The sequence below is a fragment of the Budorcas taxicolor genome, chromosome 19 (assembly GCF_023091745.1).
Source record: "Budorcas taxicolor isolate Tak-1 chromosome 19, Takin1.1, whole genome shotgun sequence".
Taxonomy (NCBI): Eukaryota; Metazoa; Chordata; class Mammalia; order Artiodactyla; family Bovidae; genus Budorcas; species Budorcas taxicolor.
In genome coordinates this window covers 50,387,023-50,410,938 of record NC_068928.1, presented here as the reverse complement: position 1 = coordinate 50,410,938, position 23,916 = coordinate 50,387,023, and the positions used below count along the sequence as shown (strand labels likewise).

The 23,916-nt window shown below is 49.9% G+C and overlaps 1 protein-coding gene across 1 annotated transcript; it reads right to left on the bottom strand.

Annotated features, from left to right (window-relative positions):
* Window positions 1-2,858: 2,858 nt before the first annotated feature.
* Window positions 2,859-5,898, bottom strand: ARHGDIA (Rho GDP dissociation inhibitor alpha). The gene is made up of 6 exons (XM_052657321.1): window positions 5,812-5,898; window positions 4,092-4,308; window positions 3,907-3,990; window positions 3,525-3,601; window positions 3,382-3,445; window positions 2,859-3,267 (listed from the first exon to the last, which is right to left on the bottom strand). The coding sequence occupies exons 2-6, from the start codon at window positions 4,279-4,281 to the stop codon at window positions 3,068-3,070; spliced, it is 615 nt and encodes a 204-aa protein (XP_052513281.1). The 5' UTR covers window positions 4,282-4,308; window positions 5,812-5,898; the 3' UTR covers window positions 2,859-3,067.
* Between the last annotated feature and the right edge of the window lie 18,018 nt (window positions 5,899-23,916).

The following is a 23,916-nucleotide window of genomic DNA, read 5'->3' as shown; positions in this document are numbered from 1 at the left end:
TAGTAAGCTGCAATAACTGGTGAGTAGTCACATGAAAGGCGCTGATCTGGTGCCTGTCGCCACACTCCTCAGTGGAAAAAGGGTCCCTGTGGGGGATCGCTGAGGGGCCAAAAGCTTGGGGATGACTGAGTGCCATAGACAGGAGGGAGTGGAGAGGGTCACACGTGCTGGCTCATAAGGGCGGGGAGGCCAGGCTCAGGAGCACTGAGCTGTACAAACGGGTTTGGGGTGGAACCAGGAGGATCAGGTTAGACTTGGGACCCAAGAGACACGTCATGCAGGTCCTACAGGTGCCACCTCATGTTAGCCTTCACCAGGGGAGGAACAAGAACAAAGTCCTGGCTGCTGGCAGGGTGCCTGTCCAACCTGGCACTTGGGGTCTGAGTTCACAAATCAAAATCAAGCTTGAAAAATCCAAGTCAAGACAGTATTACTAGCCCTTCTGGCCTGCCAGAGCCTCTGAAAGCCCTTGCCCAATAAACCAAGTTGCTGACGGCACAGGTTAACTCTAGCTTTGAAGATTTTCACTGGACATTTTAGGAAGTGGACTGGGAGAGTTGGAGGGGCTCTGGCTGGCCCTGGGGCTCCTCTGGCTGGCTCAGACTATAGCTGCTGCCTGGAAGCCTTTCACATCCAAAGGTAGGGCTGTTTCAGAGGTAGGGGCATCTGAGTTTTGTGAGAAAGGCCTTGGGCCTGGGGACCCTGGGCTGTGCAGTCTGTCTTACCCTGCCTAAGGCTGGTGGTCCCAGGAGAGGTTGGTTAGGGTCTTTGTCCCCTGTGGCTGTGACTCTTGGATTTGTGTTTGGGCCAGCTGCTGCAGAAAGTGGCAGTTTGTGCTGGTACCCAGCACAGGGGCCCACCTCCAGAAGCCCACAGGGGCCATGGGGTAAGGAAAGCCAGGCAGTAACCAGCCCTGTGGGAGCCATCCTGGCATGGCATGTGGTCACTGGCTGGGGGGTGGGAGTGAAAGGGTACTTCCTGGTCTGCTCCAGCTGGCAATAAATCCTTCAAGGGCTCACCCTGCTGCTAAGAACTGGGAAAAGTGGCAGCCTCTGGGAGGCGTGGCCAGGGCGGGCACACAGACAGCAGCAGCCTAGGTGTGGCACACACTCTTCTCACCAGCTGAGCACAAAGGGAGATTTCACCCTAAACGTTTTGCCACTGAGCCCTGAAACAGGGTTTCTGGACTCAACCTTCTATCTGGATGGAACTGGGGTTTCCTATTTGCCTTCTCCTTCAGTCGGTAAGGGGTGTCTCAGTTCCTGGGTGCCCTTGGGGGTGATGCTGAGGTAGCACCATCCCTGCCACCCCAAGGTCCTGGAGAGACCCTGCCAAGTAGTGGGACTGGCAGTGGTGGTAGTCGGTCCTTCAGGGCTCCCCAGGCACTCTTCTGCGCCTCCGTGCAGCAAGGGTCCCCATCTCCCCCCATCCACCCCACCTCAGCAATCCCACCTTTGGACCTCTGGTCTTCCACGACACCCTCTCCACTGGCCCTGCTGCCAACTTCTCCACCCTCCCATTCAGTTGAGTTCCTGTTCTGGGTTCCTTGGGACCCAGTCATTCTATTTGTTCCCAAGTCTTCCGCATGGTTCCCCTTTTCTGAGGTTGGAACCATTCCCTCCCAGAGGCTCAGACAGGGCCCACAAGCGGCGTGCAGGAGTCACCTGGACACTGGATGCCCCACTGGACCCGTCCCTGCCCCCTTTCCCTGGCAGAACCCACCCAGCCAAAAGGACAGCACTAGCCTGGTGGGCTGATGTGTCTGAGTAAGGGCTGTAAACCTTCTCCTTCACCAGCCTCAGACAATGGTGACTGCGCCTGGCCCCTGGCCCTCCTGCAGTGCCCCGGGGAAGCAGAGCAATAGGGTCCCCATTTCCCCTTCCCCACCAGATGAGCAGCAGACACCCTGGCTCCTTAGGGGGAAGTTTATTTCCCGGTCAGAAAAGGAGAAGCAGGGACAGGCTCCTGTGCATTCTAGGCCCGGGCCTGACCAGGGAGGGTGGGGTCGGGTGGGGTGGGGGCAGAGGGGACGGCTCCAGCGGTGCAAGCTTGGTCCCACGGTTGTCCTGGCTGGGTCCAGGGAGGGCCTGCTGGGGATGGTGGCACCGAGCCCAGGGGCAGAGGGGCAGGCCAGCGGGCCCAGAGGACGGCACATATGGAGGCAATAAATACTGGCGGGCCAGGCACACAACTCCAGGCCGGCAGGCCAGGAGGGACAAGTAAGGCTCGGCCACTGGCTTTGTCTGCCGAGGGCTCTCTCTTGGGGCCGTGGGCTCTAGGCACTGCCCACTGGGACAAAGAAGGCAGAGGCGTGAAGACACCGAGCCTCCCAGGTGGGACTGGAGGCCGCTTTTGAGTTTTGGCAATTTGGCTTTTCCCAAGCCCCTGGAGCTGTCCCCGCGGGCCTGGACAGGCCAGGGCAGACTAGGGACCAGCACATCCCAGAAGCCTTCCCGGGCCACGGGGATCACAGACGGGGTAGGGATTGGGGGGGAGACACCACATGCTCATGCAGACACAGGGTTAGAGGTTAGTGACGCCCCCACAGCACACGTTCCACATGTTAAGGCATCATGGTTAGACCGTTACTGACAGTGATGGATGGACTGACCGGGGAGAAGTGAAAGCTGGAGGACAACTGGCCCCACGAGGCCCCACGCAGTACACCCCACCCCTACCAGGAAGGGGGCGACAGGAGTCCAGGTAACATACCAGAGAAGGCCCAGGGGACCTGAGCACCCTGAGCCCCACTGCGATGCCTGACTCCTATGCCAAGGACTCAGGTAGGGTCAGGACAGTGGGGGAATCTTGAGGGATACAGAAGGGGAGGTCGAGGCCTCCCTCCCCACAGCACAGGCGGAAGCAGCAACAACACTAGACCACCGAGGAGGCTGGGGCCAGCGGGCTGGAAGGGTGGAGGAGGGACAGGCCAGCCAGGAGGCAGCCCAGGGGCAGTGGTGGCAGCGTGGGCGGGCCCTGTCAGCACTTTGGTCTGGGGTCGGGGGGATGGGGTGGTGGGGTGGGGCGCGTCCGTCCTTCCGTCCGCCCGCCCTGCCCGCCTCCCGGCTCAGTCCTTCCACTCCTTCTTGATGGTGAGGTTCCATTCCCAGGACAGGTGGTCAGTCCTGTCGTCGTCTGTGAAGCGGGACTTGATGTTGTAGCTGCCTCGAGCCAGCATGCCCTTGGGCGCCTCCTCCATGGGCGTCAGGAACTCATACTCCTCCGCCCGGGGCCCATAGCTCCCCACCATGTAGTCAGTCTTGTCAACTGCGGGCACAGGGAGGGCGTCCGTCAGGGAGCTGAGGCGGGCCTTTCCCCGCTCCCTCCCGGCGCCCCTTGAGCCCCCAGTGGCCACCTCCCTCCTGGTGCCCCCGCACTCACTCTTCACGCCTTTCCTGTACGTGTGCTGGATGTACTTCATGCCGGACACAATCTCTCGGTTCACCTGCAAGGAGGCACCCAAGCGGGGCTCAGCCAGACTCTCCAGTCCAAGCCCCCAGCATCCCCCCGAGCCTCCTCCTTACCCGGAAGGAGATTTTTATCCGATATTCCACACCCTCCTTCAGCACAAAAGACTGCTTCTTGAAGCTCTCCAGATCACCTGCGTTTGAGAGGAACGCCACACTAGGAGGTTCAGGTAGGGGAAGCCGCTCCGGCCCTGGTGGGGTGCCCCGTCTGCCCCTCTACACACACACACCCCCCCGGCATCCCAGGCCACACCAAAAACACACACACACACCCCACCCTCCAATCCCAGGCTACACCAAAGCCAGAGCCTTATTAAAATCACTTGGTTGCACTTCCTAGGCTCCCCACAAGAGGGCGCCAGCACCTCAACAAATTATTTTTAGGGGAATTAGCAGGGTGCCAGGCAGCCCCAGCAAGGAACCTGGAGATGCCACTCACCTGTCAGGTCCAGCTCCAGGGGGCCCGGGGCAGTGCTACACACCAGGGTCAGTCGGGTCACCACAACATTGGGGACATTGGGGTCTGCAGAGTGACAGCAAGTTAGAGCTCCGCCAGCAGGGGAAATAGTGGCGGACACCCAGAAAAGCGACAGGTGTCCACACACCGCACCGGGGCCCACTTACCAGCAGACACAGCCACGCGGCCCAGGAGGGCCTCCTTGTATTTGCGCAGACTCTCGTCGTCCTTGTCCAGCTCCTGGATCTCCTGGATGCTCTTCTGGGCCGGGGGCTTATAGTTGACCGAGTGCTCGTCCTCCTCGTTCTCTGCCGCAATCTGTGCCAACTGCTCGGCTGTGGGCTCCTGCTCAGCCATACTCACCTCTAGCTGGATGTGAGACACCTGTGACCAGGGTAGCAGGGGCTGCGGCAGCCTGGAGGGACCCACAGTGTGTCCCCACCTGCCCTTCTGCAGGACCTGCACGTGGTCTGCACTGGCTCTCTGCAAGTGGCCAAGCCCCCAACCTGGGCCCAAGGGGAGGTGCGCGTTCTCTAACAGGAAGGCAGTGACAGCCAGAACTTCATAAAAGGCCCAGACACAGGCTCCTGAAGCCCAAAGGGGCCACTCACCTCCTCGCCCTGCCCACCTCACAGGACCTCACCCCAGCATCCAGAGCTAAATGAAAGGAAAGCAGGCACAGCTTCCCTGCTGCCCAGGAAGCAGCAGCACCTGGGTCCAACCAGGAAGCACCAGGACCAAGTGCTGCTTCCTGTTCTGAGCTGCCTAGGCCCTCTCCTCAAGGAAACCCTCTTGCTGGGTTCTCTCTGACCAGCCTGTTCCTTCAAAACGCCCCAGCTACAAACCAAGGCCTTTGTGCAGGACATGGGTCAGTCATGTCTCCCTCCAGCCCAAACACAGGTCTCCCCTAGAGCTCAGATGACGGGGCTAGCCTAAGTCCCACAGGTAAGTCCTAAAATGGCCTAAAAGACCCTACCTGTCCGACAAACCAATCTCTAATTGTGAGGGTCTGTGACCTAGAATTTGACAACCACTGCAGCCATGTGATGGGTAGTCTCAAGATCCTCCTTCCGCCCGGGCCCCAGAAGAGCCCAGAGCAATGCTGTCAAAGCGAGAAGTGATGGGGCAGCCACAGGACTTCCTTCGCTAAGGATGACCGTCGCACCCCGTAGAATCCCTCAGGAGTATCTGAAAGCGACTCAGACTAGACCCGGCGGTGTGGGAGGTGGGTCAGGGCCACCGGTTGCCAGTAAAGACAGCCAATGTCGGGACGTGCGTGAGGACCCGATCTTACAAAGGGCCGCTGGTGACCCGGAACCGCCCGGCCGCCACAGGCAGGGTGGGGCCGGCTCGTTTTTTCCAAGCTTCCCTGCAGCTTCCTCTGAAATTCCTCTAGAAGGCTCACGCCTTAACGTCACTCAAGCGCGGCCGCAGGCGACAAAATCATTTAAGTGCGATGGCGAGGCCCGCACTTCCGCAGGGCCTGCAATCTGGGCCAGGCGAGGCCCGGCAAGCAGGGTGGGGCGCAGGGACCTCACCTCCCAGGGGAGGAGGCGTCCCGCCTGGCCCTGGTCCGCGCGCACCAGCAAGCAGGGGGCTGCCGAGTACGAGCAGCGACCACAAAAGAGGTCTGCACAGACCCCGGCTCCCGCCCGCGGCACTCGCGCCCCCGCCTCCAGATCCCCGCGCCCCCGATCGCACGTGGGCCCGCCCTGCGCCCGGGGCGCCGCCCGCTGTCAATGCCGCCCCCGCCCTGCGCAGATTCCCTCAGCGGGACTGGCGGGCGGGGCGGGAAGCGAGAACAAAGGCGCGGCCCCGGCCTCCTTCCCCGCGGCCGCCTCGCCCGCCGTGCCCACCGCGCTCGCTGGCCTCGCCGCCCGCACTCACCGGAGGATCGTCCGCGCCGCTCTCGCGCTCCCTCCCGCACAGAATGACGAACGTCGCCGCCCAGCCCGCGCGCGCCCTGCCGGCCACTTCCGGGGTCACGCGACTTCCGCTCGCGCCAGGCGGGCCGCGGATAGCGCATGTGCGAGGGGCTGCCGGCAGCGCGCCGCCGCCATCTTGCGGGCCGGCCTCGTGGGCGCGTCCGTTTGGGCAGCGCGGCAGAGGAGACTTGGCCGGTTGGGGCTCCTGTGCTCTTTGCCACAGGCTTTTCTTAGTCCCGGGTATCCTCAGGAGTCTGCCGGCAAGCTGAAGGGGCGGGGAAGTGAGATGGTCTCGCTGAGCGCCACGGGAAACCTGAGCGCGGCATGGTATTTCTGCGAGGTGCTGGGACGCGCGTGTGTCACGGGTGCGTCTCCGTCAGCGGGCATCTCTCCCTTCGAGGGCCCGCTGCCATCACGCCGCGGGGACGAGCCGGCACAGCCGATCCCATCAAGTAGCCGAGGTCAGCGAGTGGCAGCTGTCCGGCCTTAGGCTGCCTTCGCGCCCACTCGCCGATGTCCGCCCTCCCGGAAGTTATCGTCGGACGTTCATCCACAGGTGTCCGAATAGCTCTCTCCAGGCCTTTCCCCTTCCAGCCCAAGTCACCATGCGGTCGCCCTTTTGGGAGCTCCTAGCCCAGACGCCACCAGGCGTGGCGACTATCGGACACATGCCCACGCCTTCAACCAGCGAGCATTTTGCAGCGCCAAGCCGGGCCTATGATTTGTAGCCAGGCTGGCGGAGCCTGCGCTGCCAACGCCAGTCTAGCATGCATCTCTTCTTCCTTCGCCTCCTCCTCGCGGAGTGCAAGACCTCAAATGCTTCACACCCGAGTCATCACAAACACACACCCCTGGATTGCGCGTGGTGGGGGCGTTTTAGGTCACAGAACCTAATGTGAAATACTGACCTTGGTATCTTTTGGAAATGTCTTAACTTTGGGGGAATATTTGCGAGTTTTCTGTAATTAAGAGTCCCATGGTCAGCTTAACATGTAGAAAGTTGAGTTGGCCAAAGGCAGAGCATTCCAATCTTGTATTTATTCCATACGCACTTTTGAGGCTTCCTGTTGGCGCACCTGAAAACCGCCCGGCTAGTCCCCGACGCACTCATCCTGCGTCCTGCTACATTGCCCAATCGCTGACTGAGCAAAAGTTTGTTTTTCGATAACCCAAGTGCCTTTTGAAAACTATCTAACTCTGTTATATTAGTCACCTATTGCTGTGTAAAAACATAACCCTGGAATTTAGCAGCTTGAAACGACCAACATACACTGTCTTTACCCAGGATCAGGGAGAGCTCCGCTCGGTGGTTCTGGCTCCAGTCTAGTGAGGTTGTGGTTGAACTGTGAGCCAGGGCCCTGGTTTCAGGATCTGCAGGCATTCCAAGCTCATGCACGTGCTGTGGGCAGGAGGCTCTGATCCTCACAGGCTGTTGGCTGGAGGATTTAGTTCCCTGCTGCCCATAGCTTCTGGCTTCTCTGTAAGGCAGCTGGCTTTCCCCGAGTGAGGCCTCAGAAAGAGAATTCGAGCCAGGGAAACAGCAAGTGCGCAAAACAAAGCCACAGTGCCCCTCACAACCTAGTATCAGAGGTGCCGTTGCTTCTGCTCTTCTGCTGGGCATGTGGAGCTTCCCCAGTACAGTGCTGGAGGGGAGCATGGGAACATGAGGACAAGGAGATGAGCTGGGCCATTCAGCCGTCTTGGAGGTGGCCCACCACATGGATGGAGGCAGAAAGAATGGGAATATGAAGCCTAGAGTATCTGCCATCAGTGTCTACAGGTGCCCTCCAGCTTGTCTCCAACCCTGTGCCATGTGTGCCCTCATCTCCTTACCACGAGGAGTAAGTTTGAAGCAAATCTCAAATGTTACCTCTACCATAAATATTTCTGCACACAATATTCTAAGTAGAAAGGTCCTTTGGGAGTTAATAACAGCGGTACCATCATCCCATGTATGTAACAAATCACTCCAGAACTTCCTTGGTGGTCCAGTGGTTAAGATTCTACAGGGGGAACAGGTTCAATTCCTGGTCAGGGAACTAAGATCCCATATGCTGCTTGAGGTGATAAAATGAAAACAACAATAAAAAGATGACCGCGTTGCATAGCGCTCAGCCCGGGCTGTTGACCCAAGGACTTCCCACACGGCTCCTGTGGAATTTTGGCCACTGGGACTTCAAAAACAAATGTTCCAAGAAACCTGTTTTCTGTGCCTGAAGGAAGGGCAGGGCCCAGCAGTAAGAGCAGGTGAGAATCAGGAATAGAGATATATGAAACAGTAGCCAACATTCAGTTCACAAATCACTCAGTTTATTACATACAATTACAAAGGAGGGACAAAGGGGTAATGAACCACTCCAGGGAGAAGCTTGAAATGGAGGCCTGTCAGCAAGAGCAGCGTCTTTGGTCCCGGGGCCATAGGTCTCAAGGCAAACATGAATGGGAAGTTGCCTTCTGCTCCAGCAGGGCCTCTGGCAGTGTCCGAAATAGCTGGAACAGCTCTCAAGAGTGTGGAGTAGGTTCCTCCGGGGAAGAGTTTTCAAAGTCACTGGGCTTAGTGGTCTCTTAAGGAGCAGCAGTTAACCCTAGGGGGAGGGGTCTTGACTCTTTAACAGTTGTTCTTTTTCTTCAAGTGACATACATCATCCTTCAAGCTTCTTATCTAAAGTAATACTCTTAGTTTATCACTTAAGATACAGTGCTACAGCAGACATTTCAAAACAACTAACATAGAAGTTCACATTGGCCAGTGTGACTCCATTTTTAACTACTTAACGTATCTTCACATAGCTTAAATCCCACGAGTTTCATACAAGGTGAGTAGGAATCATAACAGAAATCACTTCATAACAGATTAGATCCTACTTCTCAATGGGAAGACAAGCAAAGCATGATGTGTGGCCTTCTACCATGCACTGCCTCCCAGGACCCCTCAAAGTCTCATCCCATCATGGTTTCTAGTCAGGACTCAGGTGAAGATGAATCTGGGGGTGTGGCTTTTCTCAATCTGAAAATGGGGGCTGAAGACCCAGAAGACCTGCTTTGTGGCAGGAGGCAAACATATCATCTCACTCCCTGACCATCAGAATTGTGATCATAATAAAATGTGTGTTTCACACCAAGTTTTGTAGTAATTTATAGAGCAGTAAGTACCTGGAATACTAATCAAGAAAATTAACAAATTCTGGTTTTTTTAATTATATGTATTTAGTTTTGCTTGCACGGGGTCTTCATTGCTGCTTGTGGGCTTTCTCTGGTGGCAGGCAGGGGCTCCTCTTGGTTGTGATGCATGGGCCTCTCCCTGCGGCACCTTCTCTTGTTAGGGAGCACAGGCTGTAGGTGCAGTCTGCAGTACTTGCATCACGCAGGCTTTAGTTTCTCCCCAGCATGTGGGATCTTCCCGCACCAGGGATTGATCCCATGTACCCTACATTGGCAGGGGGGTTCCTATCCACTGTACCACCAGGGAAATCCAACAAATTTATCACTAAAGATATAAATATTATTTTCCTCGACTGTACTGAATTATTTTACTTTTGGTGAGAGCTTTGTCCATGGCGTTAGTTGTGCTCATATCTTCATAATAGGATCCTCGTCTCTGCTCCTTGCAGTGTCTTGTTGAAAGACCAGGGTCACTGGTCCTTCGAGTCTCCCACAACTGTCTCTGGATGGCAGCACAACCCCCAGTACTGACATTGTGTCCCTGCCCTCCATCCTTTCTGAAGGTGCAGGTTGGACTGGCAGGAGCTGGACCCTTTTGGAATGTGACACATTTCTAGGGGGGAGAGGGATGACACTGTTTTGAACCTTTTGTCAGATTAGCAAAGAATCTCAAGAGATGTGACCTGACGTGGCATGGCCATACCCAGAGCACCCAGGCTGGGGAGGGCTGTGAAAGTATACCTTGAACCCTAACAGTGTTCTGAGGAAAGAACTGTGGCTGTGTGCAAAGATTTACTTACAAGGACTTTAAAAAATATTTATTTGGCTGCGACAGATCTTAGCTGTGACCTGCAGGATCTTTGATCTTCCTTGCAGTGTTCAGGTTCTTTTAGATGTGGCTTGTGGGATCTAGTTCCCTGACCAAGAATTGAACCCAGACCCCTTGCATTGGGAGCAAGGAGTCTTATAGCCAATGGACCACCAGGGAAGTCCCAGACAGAAGGACATTTATTTCAGCATTTTCACAGTATCAAACGTTTTCATAACAAGGATCTGAAAAGCAGAGTAGATCACTGAGCAGACCCAGAGCATCTACACTGTAATAAATAAAATGTATTAATTTAAAAGATCTGTGATTAATTTAAACTTTTTACATTATTCAAATGAAAATATTTAATGACATAGACAGTCAGCTTTACTGAGGTAGAATTTACAAAATCCATCAGTTCAAAGTTGACAATTCAATTATTTTTTAGTAAATTTGTAGAAGGGCATAACCCTCAGGCCAAGAAAGTTTCCTTTGCACTATTTGTAGTCGACACCTACTCTAAGCCCTCTTTCCCCGCAGACTCTGGCAACCACTGTCCTGCTTTCTGCATCTGTACATTTGTCTTCCCTGGACCGTTCATGTTGGTGGAATTACACAAAATATAACTGTTAGACAGGTAGAATAGGGAAAAGGAGCCCAAAATGGCGGCAGCTAAAAGACAAGGAAGGGAAAAGCCCGCAAAGAGAGAACAGAAGAAGGTCAAAGGACAGTCCGAGGACCGGAGTGAGGACTGCAGGGAGAACAGCACTCCAGACTAAGCCCGATTTGCATAGGGCAGGCCCAGGGGGAAGAAAAAGACAAAAAGAAAAAGAGGAGCCAAAGGGCTCTCGCTCTCGCTCTCTCTCTCTCTCTCTCTCTCTCTCTCTCTCTCTCTCTCTCATGGGTGTGCACGCTCTTTCTCTACCCCTGCCCCCCCCACCCACCGCATGCACGGTGGCACTCTCCTCCACCCTCTTCTCTTCTTCGAGGATGGATCCACCTGCTATCTTCTAAATAAAATAGAGCTGTAACAGATTTGTCTAAGAGCTATAACACGATCTGTCCAAGACCCGAGAGCTGTGACACGCCGAGGGGGCTTTAATGTCCCTCACTCCAATCTTTGTTGTGCCGAGACAAAAACCCAGGAGCATACACTCGCCTGACATAACCTTCTGGTGTCTTGTGATTTCACCTAAGGTTTCGCACTCCATCCATAGTGTAGAATGTGCACTTTGTCCTGTTTGTTGTATAAGTATAGCATGTTTTGTTTTGTATTCACTTGTCAGTTGCTGCACTTTTGGTTTCCTTTTTGTCTGTTATGAACATTTGCAGTTGTTTTTGCATGAATGTTTGGTTTGTTTGTTATCTTGGGTAGATTGCCAAGAGTGGATTTCCCCATGTTTTCCAAGGTGTGTGCATGCGTGCTAAGTCGCTTCAGTTGTGTCCAACGCTTTGTGACCCTATGGACTATATAGCCCACCAGGCTCCTCTGTCCATGCGATTCTCCAGTCAACAATACTGGAGTGGGCTGCCAGGCCCTCCTCCAGGGGATCTTCCCAACCCAGGGATTGAACCTGTGCCCTTATGTCTCCTGCATTGGCAAGCGGGTTCTTCACTCCTAGCGCCAACTGGAAAGCCCTTTTCCAAGGTAGGAAGGTACCATTTTACAATCCTGACAGCAGTGTGGGAAAGTTCCAGTTGGGCACACCCTGGCTAACACTTGGCATTGTCTATGTTTTTGATTAAAGCTGTCCTAGTGGGTGGGACATGATGTTTGTGGCTTTGATTTGCATTTCCTTGATGAAGAGTCTTCTTTGGTACAACATCAATTGAAGTTTTTTGTCCATTTAAAAATTTGATTGTTCTATTTGGTTGTAAGGCCACTAATGGGTCCTGGATAGGAGTCCTTTGTCAGATGAATCTCTGTTACTTGACATTGTCTTTCTTTGTGTTTTCTTTTTAAGATATATTTATTTATTTTATTTTTATTATTATTCTTGTCTGTGGTGGGTCTTGGTTGCTGCACTCGGGCTTTCTCTACTTGTGGTGAGTGTGAGCTACTCTCTAGTTGTGCACAGGCCTCTCATTGCAGTGGCTTCTCTTGTTGGGGGGCATGGGCTCTAGGCGCGAGGGCCTCAGCAGTTGGAGCACGTGAGCTCAGTAGTTGCGGCAGACTGGCTTAGATGCTCCATGACATGTGGGATCTTCTCTGCCCAGGTATAGAACTGTGGTTCCTTACACTGCAGAGTGGATTCTTAACCACTGGACCACCAGGGAAGCCCAACATTGTTTTTCTTAATGACATCATTTGAAGGGGCAACCTTTTAGTGAATTCTAACATCAGTTTTTTTTCATGGCTCATGTTTTTGATGCTGTGTCTCAGAACTCTTTGCCAAAGCCAAAACTGTGAAGGTTTTCTCCTATAGTTTCTTCTATTATATGTACAATTTCAGCTTCCATTTAAGTCTACACTCTATCTTGAATTAATGTTTGTGTATAATTGAGTTAAGAGTTGAAAAGACTAATAGTTTTCACCCACTGAACTGTCTTGGCACCTTTGTTGAAATTTTATTCACAAACTTAAGGCTTTATTTATAGACTCAGTTCTGTTTTGTAACCTATATGTCACAACCTCTTGATAACCATAGCTTTGTAGTAAGTTTTGAAACCTGGCAGTGTAGGTTCTCAACTTTATTCTTTTCAAAATTCTTTTGGGCTATTCGAGGTCCTTTGAATTTCCATATAAATCTTACAATCTGTTTTCAGTTTCTACAAAAGCACTTACTGGCAGGGATTGTTGTTTAGTCGCTGAGTCATGTCCAACTCTTTTGCGACCCCATGGACTATAGCCCCACCAGGCTCCTCTGTCCATGCTATTTACCAGGCAAGAATACTGGAATGGGTTATCATTTCCTTCTCCAGCGGATCTTCCCAAGGCAGGAATCAACCTGTGTCTCTTGCATTGGCAGGCGGATTCTTTACCACTGAGCCACCTGGGAAGCTCCATTACACTGAAAAATCCCATGGACGGAGGAGCCTGGAAGGCTGCAGTCCATGGGGTCGCTGAGGGTCGGACTCGACTGAGCGACTTCACTTTCACTTTTCACTTTCATGCATTGGAGAAGGAAATGGCAACCCACTCCAGTGTTCTTGCCTGGAGAATCCCAGGGACGGTGGAGCCTGGTGGGCTGCCGTCTGTGGAGTTGCACAGAGTCGGACACGACTGAAGTGACTTAGCAGCAGCATAGAGCAATTTGGGGAGAGTTGCCATTTTAATAATATTAAATGTTTCAACCCAAAACATGAGATTTCTATGCATGTATTTATTTATTTAAAGAAAAAAAATTTTGTTTTTTTACCAAGCCGCATGGCACACTGGATCTTAGTTCCTTGACCAGGGATTGAACCTGTGCTCCCTGTAGTGGAAGCAGGGACTCTTTGACTGCGTTGTATGCATATATATATATTATTTATAATATTCTTTTCCACTATGGTTAATTCCCGGAGAAGGAAATGGCAACGGCAACCCACTCCAGTACTCTTGCCGGCAAATCCCATGGTCGGAGGAGCCCGGTAGGCTGCAGTCCATGGGGTCGCTAACAGCTGGACACGACTGAGCGACTTCACTTTCACTTTCATGCATTAGAGAAGGAAATGGCAACCCACTCTAGTATTCTTGCCTGGAGAGTGCCAGGGACTGAAGAGCCTGGCGGGCTGCAGTCCATGGGGTCACAAAGAGTCAGCCACGACTGAGTGACTTCACTTTACTTCATGCTATATCCCTCCGCCATCCCACCCCAGGCATCCATTTAATCTTTAGTTTCTTTCTGTAGAATTTCATAGTTTTCAGTGTGCCTGTGTGCAGGTCTTGTACTTTTATCGTTAAATTTGTTCCTAAGCCTTTTTTTTTTTTGGTGCATTGTGTGGCATGTAGGATCTTAGTTCCCCTACCAGGGATGGAACCCACACCCCTGCATTAGCATGGAATCCTAACCACTGGACCACTGGGAAATTTTTATGTTATTTTTAACATAACAGTATCATTAACTTGCTTACAAAATTAACAATGCTTTCCTAATACTATCTAATAGGTCATGTTCAATTTTTCTATCTCAAAGCTCTTGTCTCAGGGGAGTCGAGGAGAGTCGATTGGGAGTTTGGGATTCACAGATGCAAACTACTACAGATAGAATGGGTAAATAGCATTCTGTATACTGTATAGCACAAGGAAGTATATTCGATATTCTATAATAAACCATAATGGAAAAGAATATGAAAAAGAATATATAGGAAAATCCCTGGCAGTCCAGTGGTTGTGCATGTTCAGTTGCTCAGTCACATCCAGTTCTTTGCAACCCCATGGACTGTAGCCTGCCAGGCTCTTCTGTCCATGGAATTTTTCCAGGCAAGAATACTGGAGTGGGTTGCCATTTCCTACTCCAGGGAATCTTCCCAACCTAGGGATCGAACCCACGTCTTTGGTGTCTGTCCCCTACATCAGCAGGCAGATTCTTTACCACTGTGCCCCCCAAGACTGTAGTTTCACTGCTGAGGGCCCAGGTTCAATCCTTGATCAGGGAACTAAGATTCTACAAGCCCTGTGGCACAACAACAATACATATATAAAGCAGAATCATTTTGCTGTTTAGCAGAAATTAACACAACATTGTAAACCAACTATACTTAATAAAATACCTTAAGAAGGAAAAACAAAAACAACCCTCTCATTTCAGTTGGTTTATTCACATCAGGATCCAGATGGAGGCCACACCACACAGTTGGATGATGTGCCACTGAGAGGCTTATTCTCATACCTGTCTGAAGCCACACATCAGTGAGATTCTGACTGCTAACTGGAGTGACCCTGCAGGCTGAGAGCTCACTCCAAAGACTGCCCCAGCTCCAGGCACCAATCATGAGTTACCCACATTTTTTGCCAGCAGACTACAAATTCAAAGGTTCCCTTCACTGCTTCCTCAGGTTCAATAGTTTACTTCCAAGTATCCATTTATTATAAATGATACAACTCAGGAACAGCCAAAGGGAGGGGATGCTTAGGACAAGGCATGGGGTGGGGACGTTGCTGGCGTTTCTGTGCTGCCTCCAGGTGCACCATCCTCCCAGCATTATGATGTGTTCGCCAATCCGGAAGCTCTTTAAACCCCATGGTTTAGAGGTTTTTCAGTACAAGGCATGATTGATTAAATCATTGGCCACTGGTGATTAACTCAATCTCCATCCCCTCTCCCCTCTGCAGAGGTCAGAGGGTAGGGGGTGGGGCTGAGAGTTCCAAACCTACATCTCTCTGTCAACCAGCACCCACCCTAAAACTGCATAGGGGCCCACCAAGAGTCATTCATTAACATAAATTGAAAAGGCCTTGCTATGAAAAACAAAAGATGATCCTATCACTCAGGAAATCTCAAAGGATTTAGGAACAAAGGACAAAGATCAATTTATATAGTTATTATACCACATTCACTTTTGATTCCTTTTCTATGCTTGTGGCACTTCAGTGGGGAGGAAGCCAGGACACCCGTGGTGAGAAGTTCCCGTGGGCACTTGTGGATTTGCCAGGTGAATCCTCGGGTGTGATGTAGTGTGGTGTGTCTTCTGTTCCCCTTACATCTCAGGGGATTTGAGCTCCAGGTCAGTTTGAGGAAGTGCTGTGGGCTTCCCAGTGCTTCATCTCAGGGGACACTCTGCTGGTCCTACCTGCAGTGAGGTATGGTAGGCTTCTGGGACTGCCTGGCCCACTATTGTCTATCGTCACATTAGCTGCTGAGGACTCTTCCCAACACGCGTCATTTTATTAGGCATCACAAAATGGTGATTTTTTTTTTCTAACACTTTTGTGTTTCTTAGCTGGATTTTTTTTTCATATTTATTTATTTGATTGCGCCCAATCTTAGCTGCAACACATGGGACCTTCAATCTTCATTGTGTCCTGCAGAATCTTTAGTTCCAGTACGTGGGATCTACGTCCCTGACCAGAGATGGAACCCAGGCAGGCTCCGTGCTTTGGGAGCCCAGAGTGTTAGCCACTGGACGATCAGGGAAGTCCCTTAGCTGGAATTCTTTTTAAAAAACCTCCAGTCATCAGCTACTTAATCCCTTCAAACTACAGTTTGTATAGAAAAAATATTTGCTTCTTTCCTTTTATTGGCCAATTTTTAGAATGAATTAGTGCCCAAGTAATCCCCAGAGGTGAACAGTAGATTTTTTTAAAGTATCACTATGGACTCTTGGATGTTTATTTATTTGACCAAAAAAATAAAAAAATATTAATTTTATGAAAACACTAATGGTAATTTGAATGGCTTGTTAATGATGGATTTGTACATTTAAAAAACTGGAATGCTCACGGTGACTTTTATATAGATACTAATTTATAGTTAGTTAACATGCTAAAACATTGTATAATTTGTTTCTACAACCTGCACAGATAACATAAAAATTAACCCTAGCATAACTTAGACAAGATGATATTTTAAACTAATGAGATTATCTCCCAGTACTCTGATGGCTTATTTTCACATTAAATCTTTATTGATGTATATATTATTTATTGCTGCATACATGCTAAATCACTTCAGTCGTGTCTGACTCAGGGCAACCTCATGGACTGTAGCCCACCAGGCTCTTTTGTCCATGGGATTCTTCAGGCAAGAATACTGGAATGAGTTGCCATTTCCTCCATGGTATCTTGGAGAAGGTAATGGCACCCCACTCCAGTACTCTAGCCTGGAAAATCCCATGGACGGAGGAGCCTGGTGGGCTGCAGTCCATGGGGTCGCTAAGAGTCGGACACGACTGAAGCGACTTAGCAGCAGCAGCAGCAGCCATGGTATCTTCCTGACACAGGGATCGAACCTACATCTCTTATATCTCTTGCATTGGCAGGTGGGTTCTTTACCATTATTGCCACTTTCCCCTAAATGGTCAGTTGATTCCAGAATGACTCATTAATAATGACAGGTAATTAATGTAAACCATATAAACTTTTATGAAAATTACACAGTCCTATGTAATTCCATAACAAGTAATAAATGTAAATTACAAAAAAAAAATCAGGATATGTAGGAAAGGCACAATAGAATACAAAGTGTAGCAAAAGGAACTAATTGTAGTACAAATTACTCTGAAGGGGGTAGAAGAGAAGGGCTAGCTAAACAACTTTGGAAACTGGTACTTTCACTGGAAATCAGTACTCTATGGCTCAACACATGGATGAACCCAATACTGTACATGAGTTAGTAAATGCTTCTAACAGGGGTGTATATTAGCAGCTCTAAAATCAGACTAGGTGAATACTTAAAGGACTGACATCATTTAAGCAAATATCATGTTGATAATGAGAGCCAGGTTTCTTATTGCCAGGGAAAGAATTTACAAATAAGGGGAGATGAGAATGAATCCTATGGAATTGAGTTGGAATCAGAGAACAGTAAAAACTCATTTTTTTTTAAAAATGCACACATACAGCTAAAAACAGAGATAAATATTGATATATATGCATGAATTAGTATATATATTTCCTAGCTTTGTCCTGAGAGGGCCCAGAAGCAACAACAACCCAGTAGCAATGAGCACACCCAACACCCAGATCTTTGTTGTTAAATACTAGTCTCCACGAAAGGAGCCAGGGAATAGAAGGTGAGCCTGGAGCCTCTTCTGGGGCCAGAAAGTCTTTATATATACATATATATGTATACATATATATATAAGTATTCACTTAGTCTCAAAGTTCTCAAAAAAATTTATAGATTACAAAGGAGAGAAGGATAACTCTGCCTTCTTTATGGAGAAAGCTGGCAGCTCCCACTGAATCATGCGAGCAAGGTTATAAGATGGGTAATGAGAGAGACAGCCCACCATGCTGTACCCCATGGGAAACCCTTTCAGTGATATTTTTGCTTGGAGTAGGTAACCTTGGTCTAATCCTAACGAAGCAAGACAGTCCCCAATGGGACTGACCTTCACAAAGTGCCAAGGTCATGAAAGACATTTAAAGGCTAAAAGCACTACCAGTTGCAGCTGACCAGACATCCTTAGCTCAAGGCAGTGGTCCAGACATTCCTTTCCCATGTAGCCAGGGAAAAGCATTTACAACATAGCCTATTAGGACAGCTGGCTAAACTTGAATAAGAATATGGTTCAGATAATGGTATTGTTATCAATGTTCATGTCTGATTATGGAAGATGATGCCTTTGTTTTTAAAGACACACGTGTGGAAGGATTTAGGGGTCAAGTGGCACCACGCTGCAACTTACTCTCTATCAGTTCAGAAGAAACAGAGAATGACAAGGAGCAGGGTTCCATCTGGTGGTCTGGGTGACAATCCAGGAATTCTTTGTTATCACTTCTTTTCTATACATCTGACTATATTGTCACCCTGCTTATTTAACTTATATGCAGAGTACGTCATGAGAAATGAACTGGATGAAGCACAAGCTGGAATCAAAACTGCCGGGAGAAATATCAATAACCTCAGATATGCAGATAACATCACCCTTATGGCAGAAAGTGAAGAACTGAAGAGCCTCTTGATGAAAGTGAAAGAGGAGAGTGAAAAAGTCGGCTTAAAGCTCAACATTCAGAAAACGAAGATCATGGCATCTGGCCCCATCACTTCATGGCAAATAGATGGCAAACAGATGGGGAAACAGTGGAAACAGTGACAGACTTTGTTTTTTTGGGCTCCAAAATAACTGTATATGATGACTGCAGCCATGAAATTAAAACTCCTTGGAAGGAAAGTTATGACCAACTTAGATAGCATATTAAAAAGCAGAGATACTACTTTGCCAACAAAGGTCCATCTTGTCAAAGCTATGGTTTTCTCATTGGTCATGTATAGATGTAAGAGTTGGACTATAAAGAAAGCTGAGCACTGAAGAACTGATGCTTTTGAACTGTGGTGTTGGAGAAGACTCTTGAGAGTCCCTTGGACTGCAAGGAGATCCAACTAGTCCGTCCTAAAGGAAATCAGTCCTAAATATTCATTGGAAGGACTGATGCTGAAGCTGAAACTCCAATACTTTGGCCACCTGATGTGAAGCACTGACTCATTTGAAAATATCCTGATGCTGGGAAAGATTGAAGGCGGGAGGAGAAGGGGACGACTGAGGATGAGATGGTTAGATGGCATCACCAACTCAATGGGCATGAGTTTGAGTGAACTCCAGGAGTTGGTGATGGACATGGAGGCCTGGAGTGCTAATAGTCCATGGGGTTGCAAAGTGTCGGACACTGAGCGACTAAACTATCAAAATTACAAACTGACACTTAAGAACATTTCCAGTTAAGTGGAGAAGTAGGCTGATGTAAATAGAAATGATTAGGGAAGGTCAAACCGGGGTCTCCTGCACTGCAGGCTGTTTCTTTATCAACTGAGCTATCAGGGAAGCAAACTTAGTTGCTTTATGATCCAGCAATTCTACTCCCAAACCACTGAAAACTATCTCCACATAAAAATGTGTACCTCGATGCTCAGAGCAGCATTATTTCAATAGCCAAAAAGTAGATACAACTCAAATGTCCATGAATTGATGAACAGACAAAACAAAATGTGAACTATCCACTACAGGATTATTTGCAGTAACAAGGGTTTCATTTGGACTGGATACTGACACAGGCTATAACAGGAATGAACCTCAAAGACACCGTGCTGAGTAAAGAAGCCAGACACTGAGGTCACAGATTGTATAAATCCATCTGTATGAAATGTCCAGAATAGGCAAATCCACAGAAAGTGGACAAGTGAAGCCTGAGGAATGGGAACTGAGGCATGATGGCTAGTGGGTTTCTTTTTGGGGTGATGAGAATATCCTGGAATTTGAATGTGGAGGTGAATTTGTGACTTGGTGAATAGAGTAAAATTACTGTAAACGGGTTACCTCCATGGTATGTCAACTATATGATAATAAAGCTCTTCTTAAGAAAAACAACCTGCAGTAATAAGAGTTTCATTTGGACAGTGCTGGGAAGGTTATTCTGTATACATCGGTACCTCAGAGTTTGTACTGTGTTATTTTTTCAGGATAAAAACCAATGTTCTGAAGAGTATTTCACATTCCACACTCACTGAAACAGAAACACAGGAGCCCACTCCATGGCTCTGCCTTTTCAGTCATTGTCTATGGATGTCCCCCACGTCAGCCCCTAAATGCTCCGTCCTGGCAGCCCCTCCCCAGGTCAGGCTGCACCTCTGGTAGATGCCCTTCCTTTGAAGCCCAGCACAGAGGCCCCACGACCTCTGCCCTCTCCACCAGCCACAGTGGGGCTCTGGCTTGTCCCCTAGGACAAGCCCTAGGGTGTTCTCACCCTAGGACCTTTACACTTGCTCCTCTCTGCCAGCGAGGCTCCCCTCCGAATATCCACGTGCTCACAACCCCATCTCACCAGCAAGGCCTTTCCCTACTCCTGAGCACCCTCTGCTCTGTTTGCCTCCACAGCCTTGTTACCACCTGACATCTTGTATTCCACTTTTCCCGTCTTTCCCCCATTGGAATGTATATTCCAGAACAGAAAATGCTCTATGTCCTGCCTGCTTCACTTATTTCTATTGTAGTTGTTACACTGTTATCATAATTTCTTATTTTTGTTTCCTGTATTAGAGCCTTAGCTCCCTGCAAGCAAGAACAAAACCCTTGTTGTTTACAGAAAGCAACATTCCTCTTCTGGTATTCCAGACCACGTCTGAGTGCGACAACCGTTCAAGACTCTGGCACCCTGACTGCTGCTGGGTTTCACACAACCTGCCAAGGGACAGGGCTGTTCCTCCTTATCCAAGTTGCTCTGTAAACCACGTGTATCTTTGCTCAACCAAGCAAAGCAGAACGCATCTGGAGCTGAGTGGCTCCTCTTCACACAAGCATCCTGTCAGAGTCCAGGAGCCCATGCCACCCTCTTCCCTGGCACTGGCTTCCTCAACATCTTCGAGATTCCTCAAGACTGACTGACTGTCCAAATGAGGCCTGTGCCCACTCCTGGACTGATCACTGAACTTTCCTCTCAGACCACAAGGTGGAGGTTAGCTGGGGTACATTCCAGCGGCCTGCAAGTGGGACAGCCCCATCCACCTGGTCTGCGAGAGAGCAATCCAGCATTTGAGAAAAGAACATGAAGGAGAAACCGAGCAAAAGCACCAAGTCCATCTCATCCTTTCACTCACTCGGTCTGTACTTTCAGGGATGAAGTGCTGACCATTGCAGGGATACCCAGCACTGCCCTCAGGTAACCAGAAGCCTGGTAGCCACTGCCCTCAGGTAACCAGAAGCCAGTAGCACTGCCCCTGCACACTTACCACCCAAGAGCGCTTCCTCCCAAGAGCACCCCCACGTGAACAGCAAAACACATGGCCCTCCAGCCCTTGAGATAACGCATGGTTTCCCATTTCACAGTTTAAGAGATTCAGGATTAAAGCGGTGGTGGGGGGACTTCCTTGTGGTCCAGTGGTTAAGAATCTGCCTGCCAATGCAGGGGACAGGGGTTCAATCCCTGGTCAGGGACAATTCTATATGCTGTGGGGCAACTAAGCCCGTGCGCCACAACTACTGAGCCTGTGCTCTGGAGCCCGTGCTCTGCAACTAGAAAGTAGCCCCTACTCGCTGCAATTAGAGAAAGCCCATGCCCAGCAACAGACCCAGTGCAGCCGAAAATAATTTTAAAAATAAAGTGATGGGGAGGTTTCTCTCAGCTCCCTGCTGAACTGCAAGCTTTTCTGACTTGGTCACCTTCCCACTATATGCTTCCAGCAAATATGTCAGCCCTCCCTACTCCTGTCACCTCCAGCCCCATATCCCTACCTCTACTTGCAGTGTCCACACGTCAAGTTCCAGCTCACAGACATCTAGCTGACAGCAACACTTGCCTGGGTCCACATCTGGATGCTTACCCATATCCGGTGTTCTGCCTCTTAGACCCAACACTGAGCACAGCCTGTCCTTTGCCTGCTTTCTTCCTGTAACTTTCTCTTCACTAGTGACACCCTCCACCCAAGTGGCACCTTGGCCACCCCTTACCATGCCCCACAAGCCCCCCACTCCCAGTCATCGCTCCCTCCAAACACCAGAGCCAACATCCAGAAAGCAGTCTCCTTGCCTGGCATGTGCCTGCTTAGCTCAAGGCTACCTCATCAGACAGGCTGCCTGGCTCTGTCCAGATGGTCTGACCTCTACCAGCCACCCCTCACCACACTGCAGCTAAAGCTGAGCCCTGGCTGATCCCCTCCCATTAAGACTGGGCTAGAGGTAGGGATGAGTCACCTCAACCATCTTTCCATCAGTGCCTGGCATGGCTCAGATGGTTCAAATGGCAGCTGCTGGCTCTGCAGTGACTGACTGTTACAGGTCCACCCCTTAATCACACTCCTTCCTTGTGACTCACTCCAGCCTCATCCCAAACATGGAAGCCATCTGAGCTGCGGGCCATGGCAGCTGCTTCCGGAAGAGCCAAGGCACTGGTTGCTGTTAAGGCTGGGGTGACTCTCCTGGCCCATGCTTACCCCTCCCCATAGTCCCTATTCTTGAAAGTCTGTTACCATCCCCTTCTCCTCCTGCCTTCTGTCTTTCCAGCATCAGGGTCTTTTCCAATGAGTCGGCTCTTTGCATCAGGTGGCCAAGGTACTGGAGCTTCAGCTTCACCATCAGTCCTTCCAGTGAATACTCAGGGTTGATTTCCATTAGGATTGACTGCTTTGATCTTGCTGTCCAAGGGACTCTCAAGTCTCCAGCACAATTTGAAAACATCAATTCTTTGGGGCTCAGCTTTCTTTATGGTCCAATTCAGCAAAGTGATGTCTCTCTCTGCTTTTCAATAAGCTGTCCAGGTTTATCATAGCTTTTCTTCCAGAGAGTCTTTTAACATCAGAGCTGCAGTCATCGTCTGCAGTGATTATGGAGCCCAAGAAAATAAAATGTTACTATTTTCACTTTTTCCCCTTCTGTTTACTGTTAAGTGATAGAACCAGATGCCATGACCTTTGTTTTCTGAACGTCGAGTTTTAACTTTTTTCACTTTCACCCTCGAGACTTTAGTTCCTCTTCGCTTTGACATTAGAGTGGTATTATCTGCATATCTGAGGTTGTTGATATTTCTCCCAGCAATCTTGATTCGTTTGATTTATCCAACCTGGCATTTTGCATGATGTACCCTGCAGGTAAGTTAAATAAGCAAGGTGGCAGCATACAGCCTTGATGGTACTCCTTTCCCAATTTTGAACCAGTCTGTTTTTCCATGTCTGGTTCTGTTGCTTCTTGGCCTGCATAGTTTCTCAGGAGACAGGTAAGGTGGGCCATCTCTTTAAGAATTTCCCAGTTTCCCTCTAGCTGGGTTGTAGGCATAACTGAGTGGCTCAAAGGCATGTCCTAGGAGGGGAGGCCCAAAGCGATGTCCATGCCCTACACCCCAGGGATCTTGGTTCCTCCTGAACCACAGGAACTGCATGGCAGGTCACACTAGCATTTGGGCAAGTAACATGACCATCCTGCTCTAGTCTGTCCCAGGAGGGGGTCCAGATGGGCACCAGTGTCTGCCTGTCCCCCCAGTTCCCTGTCGGTCGAATGAGATTCTACCACAGCTCCCACTAGCTACATCTCCAAGTACATAATTAAGAAAACACCGAATACAGTGATCTTTCCTTCATAACACAAAAGATGAAAAACACGCAGGGATTATGTTGTAAAGTCAGAACTACGAAACCCAGATTTCTGAGAACCAGAGCCCGAGAAAGAAAGGAACAGCTCAACTCAGTAGTCACCTGAAATCAGCCAGAAGCACAGGGCACCCCACCTTGCCCCACCCCTCACCTTGCAGTACAGGCAACGAACAGGTGGCTGCATGTGGAGGACCGCTGCTCCACATCCTCCCACCTAGGGGGGATGAGGGGGTGAGAAAAAGGGGTTTGGATCTGTGGCAACAGCGTGGCAGCCAGCATCCTCCTGCAGAACTCCAACCCACAGGCCAGGTGCCATGTGCCTGGCAGGCCTGCCTCATTTCTTCCTCAGATCCCATGTCCCTCCCGCCTACCAGATCACACCAGCATTCTGGCCCAGGTCAGGACCCTGAGAATGGGATGAATTAAACAGTTCCAG

Coding starts and splice junctions, on each gene's coding strand:
- ARHGDIA (XM_052657321.1), bottom strand. CDS start 4,281: ATGGCTGAGCAGGAGCCCACAGCCGAGCAGTTGGCACAGATTGCGGCA. Junction 3,991..4,091: donor CCGCGTGGCTGTGTCTGCTG/GTAAGTGGGCCC, acceptor GTCACTCTGCAG/ACCCCAATGTCCCCAATGTT. Junction 3,446..3,524: donor GGATAAAAATCTCCTTCCGG/GTAAGGAGGAGG, acceptor GCCTCCTTGCAG/GTGAACCGAGAGATTGTGTC.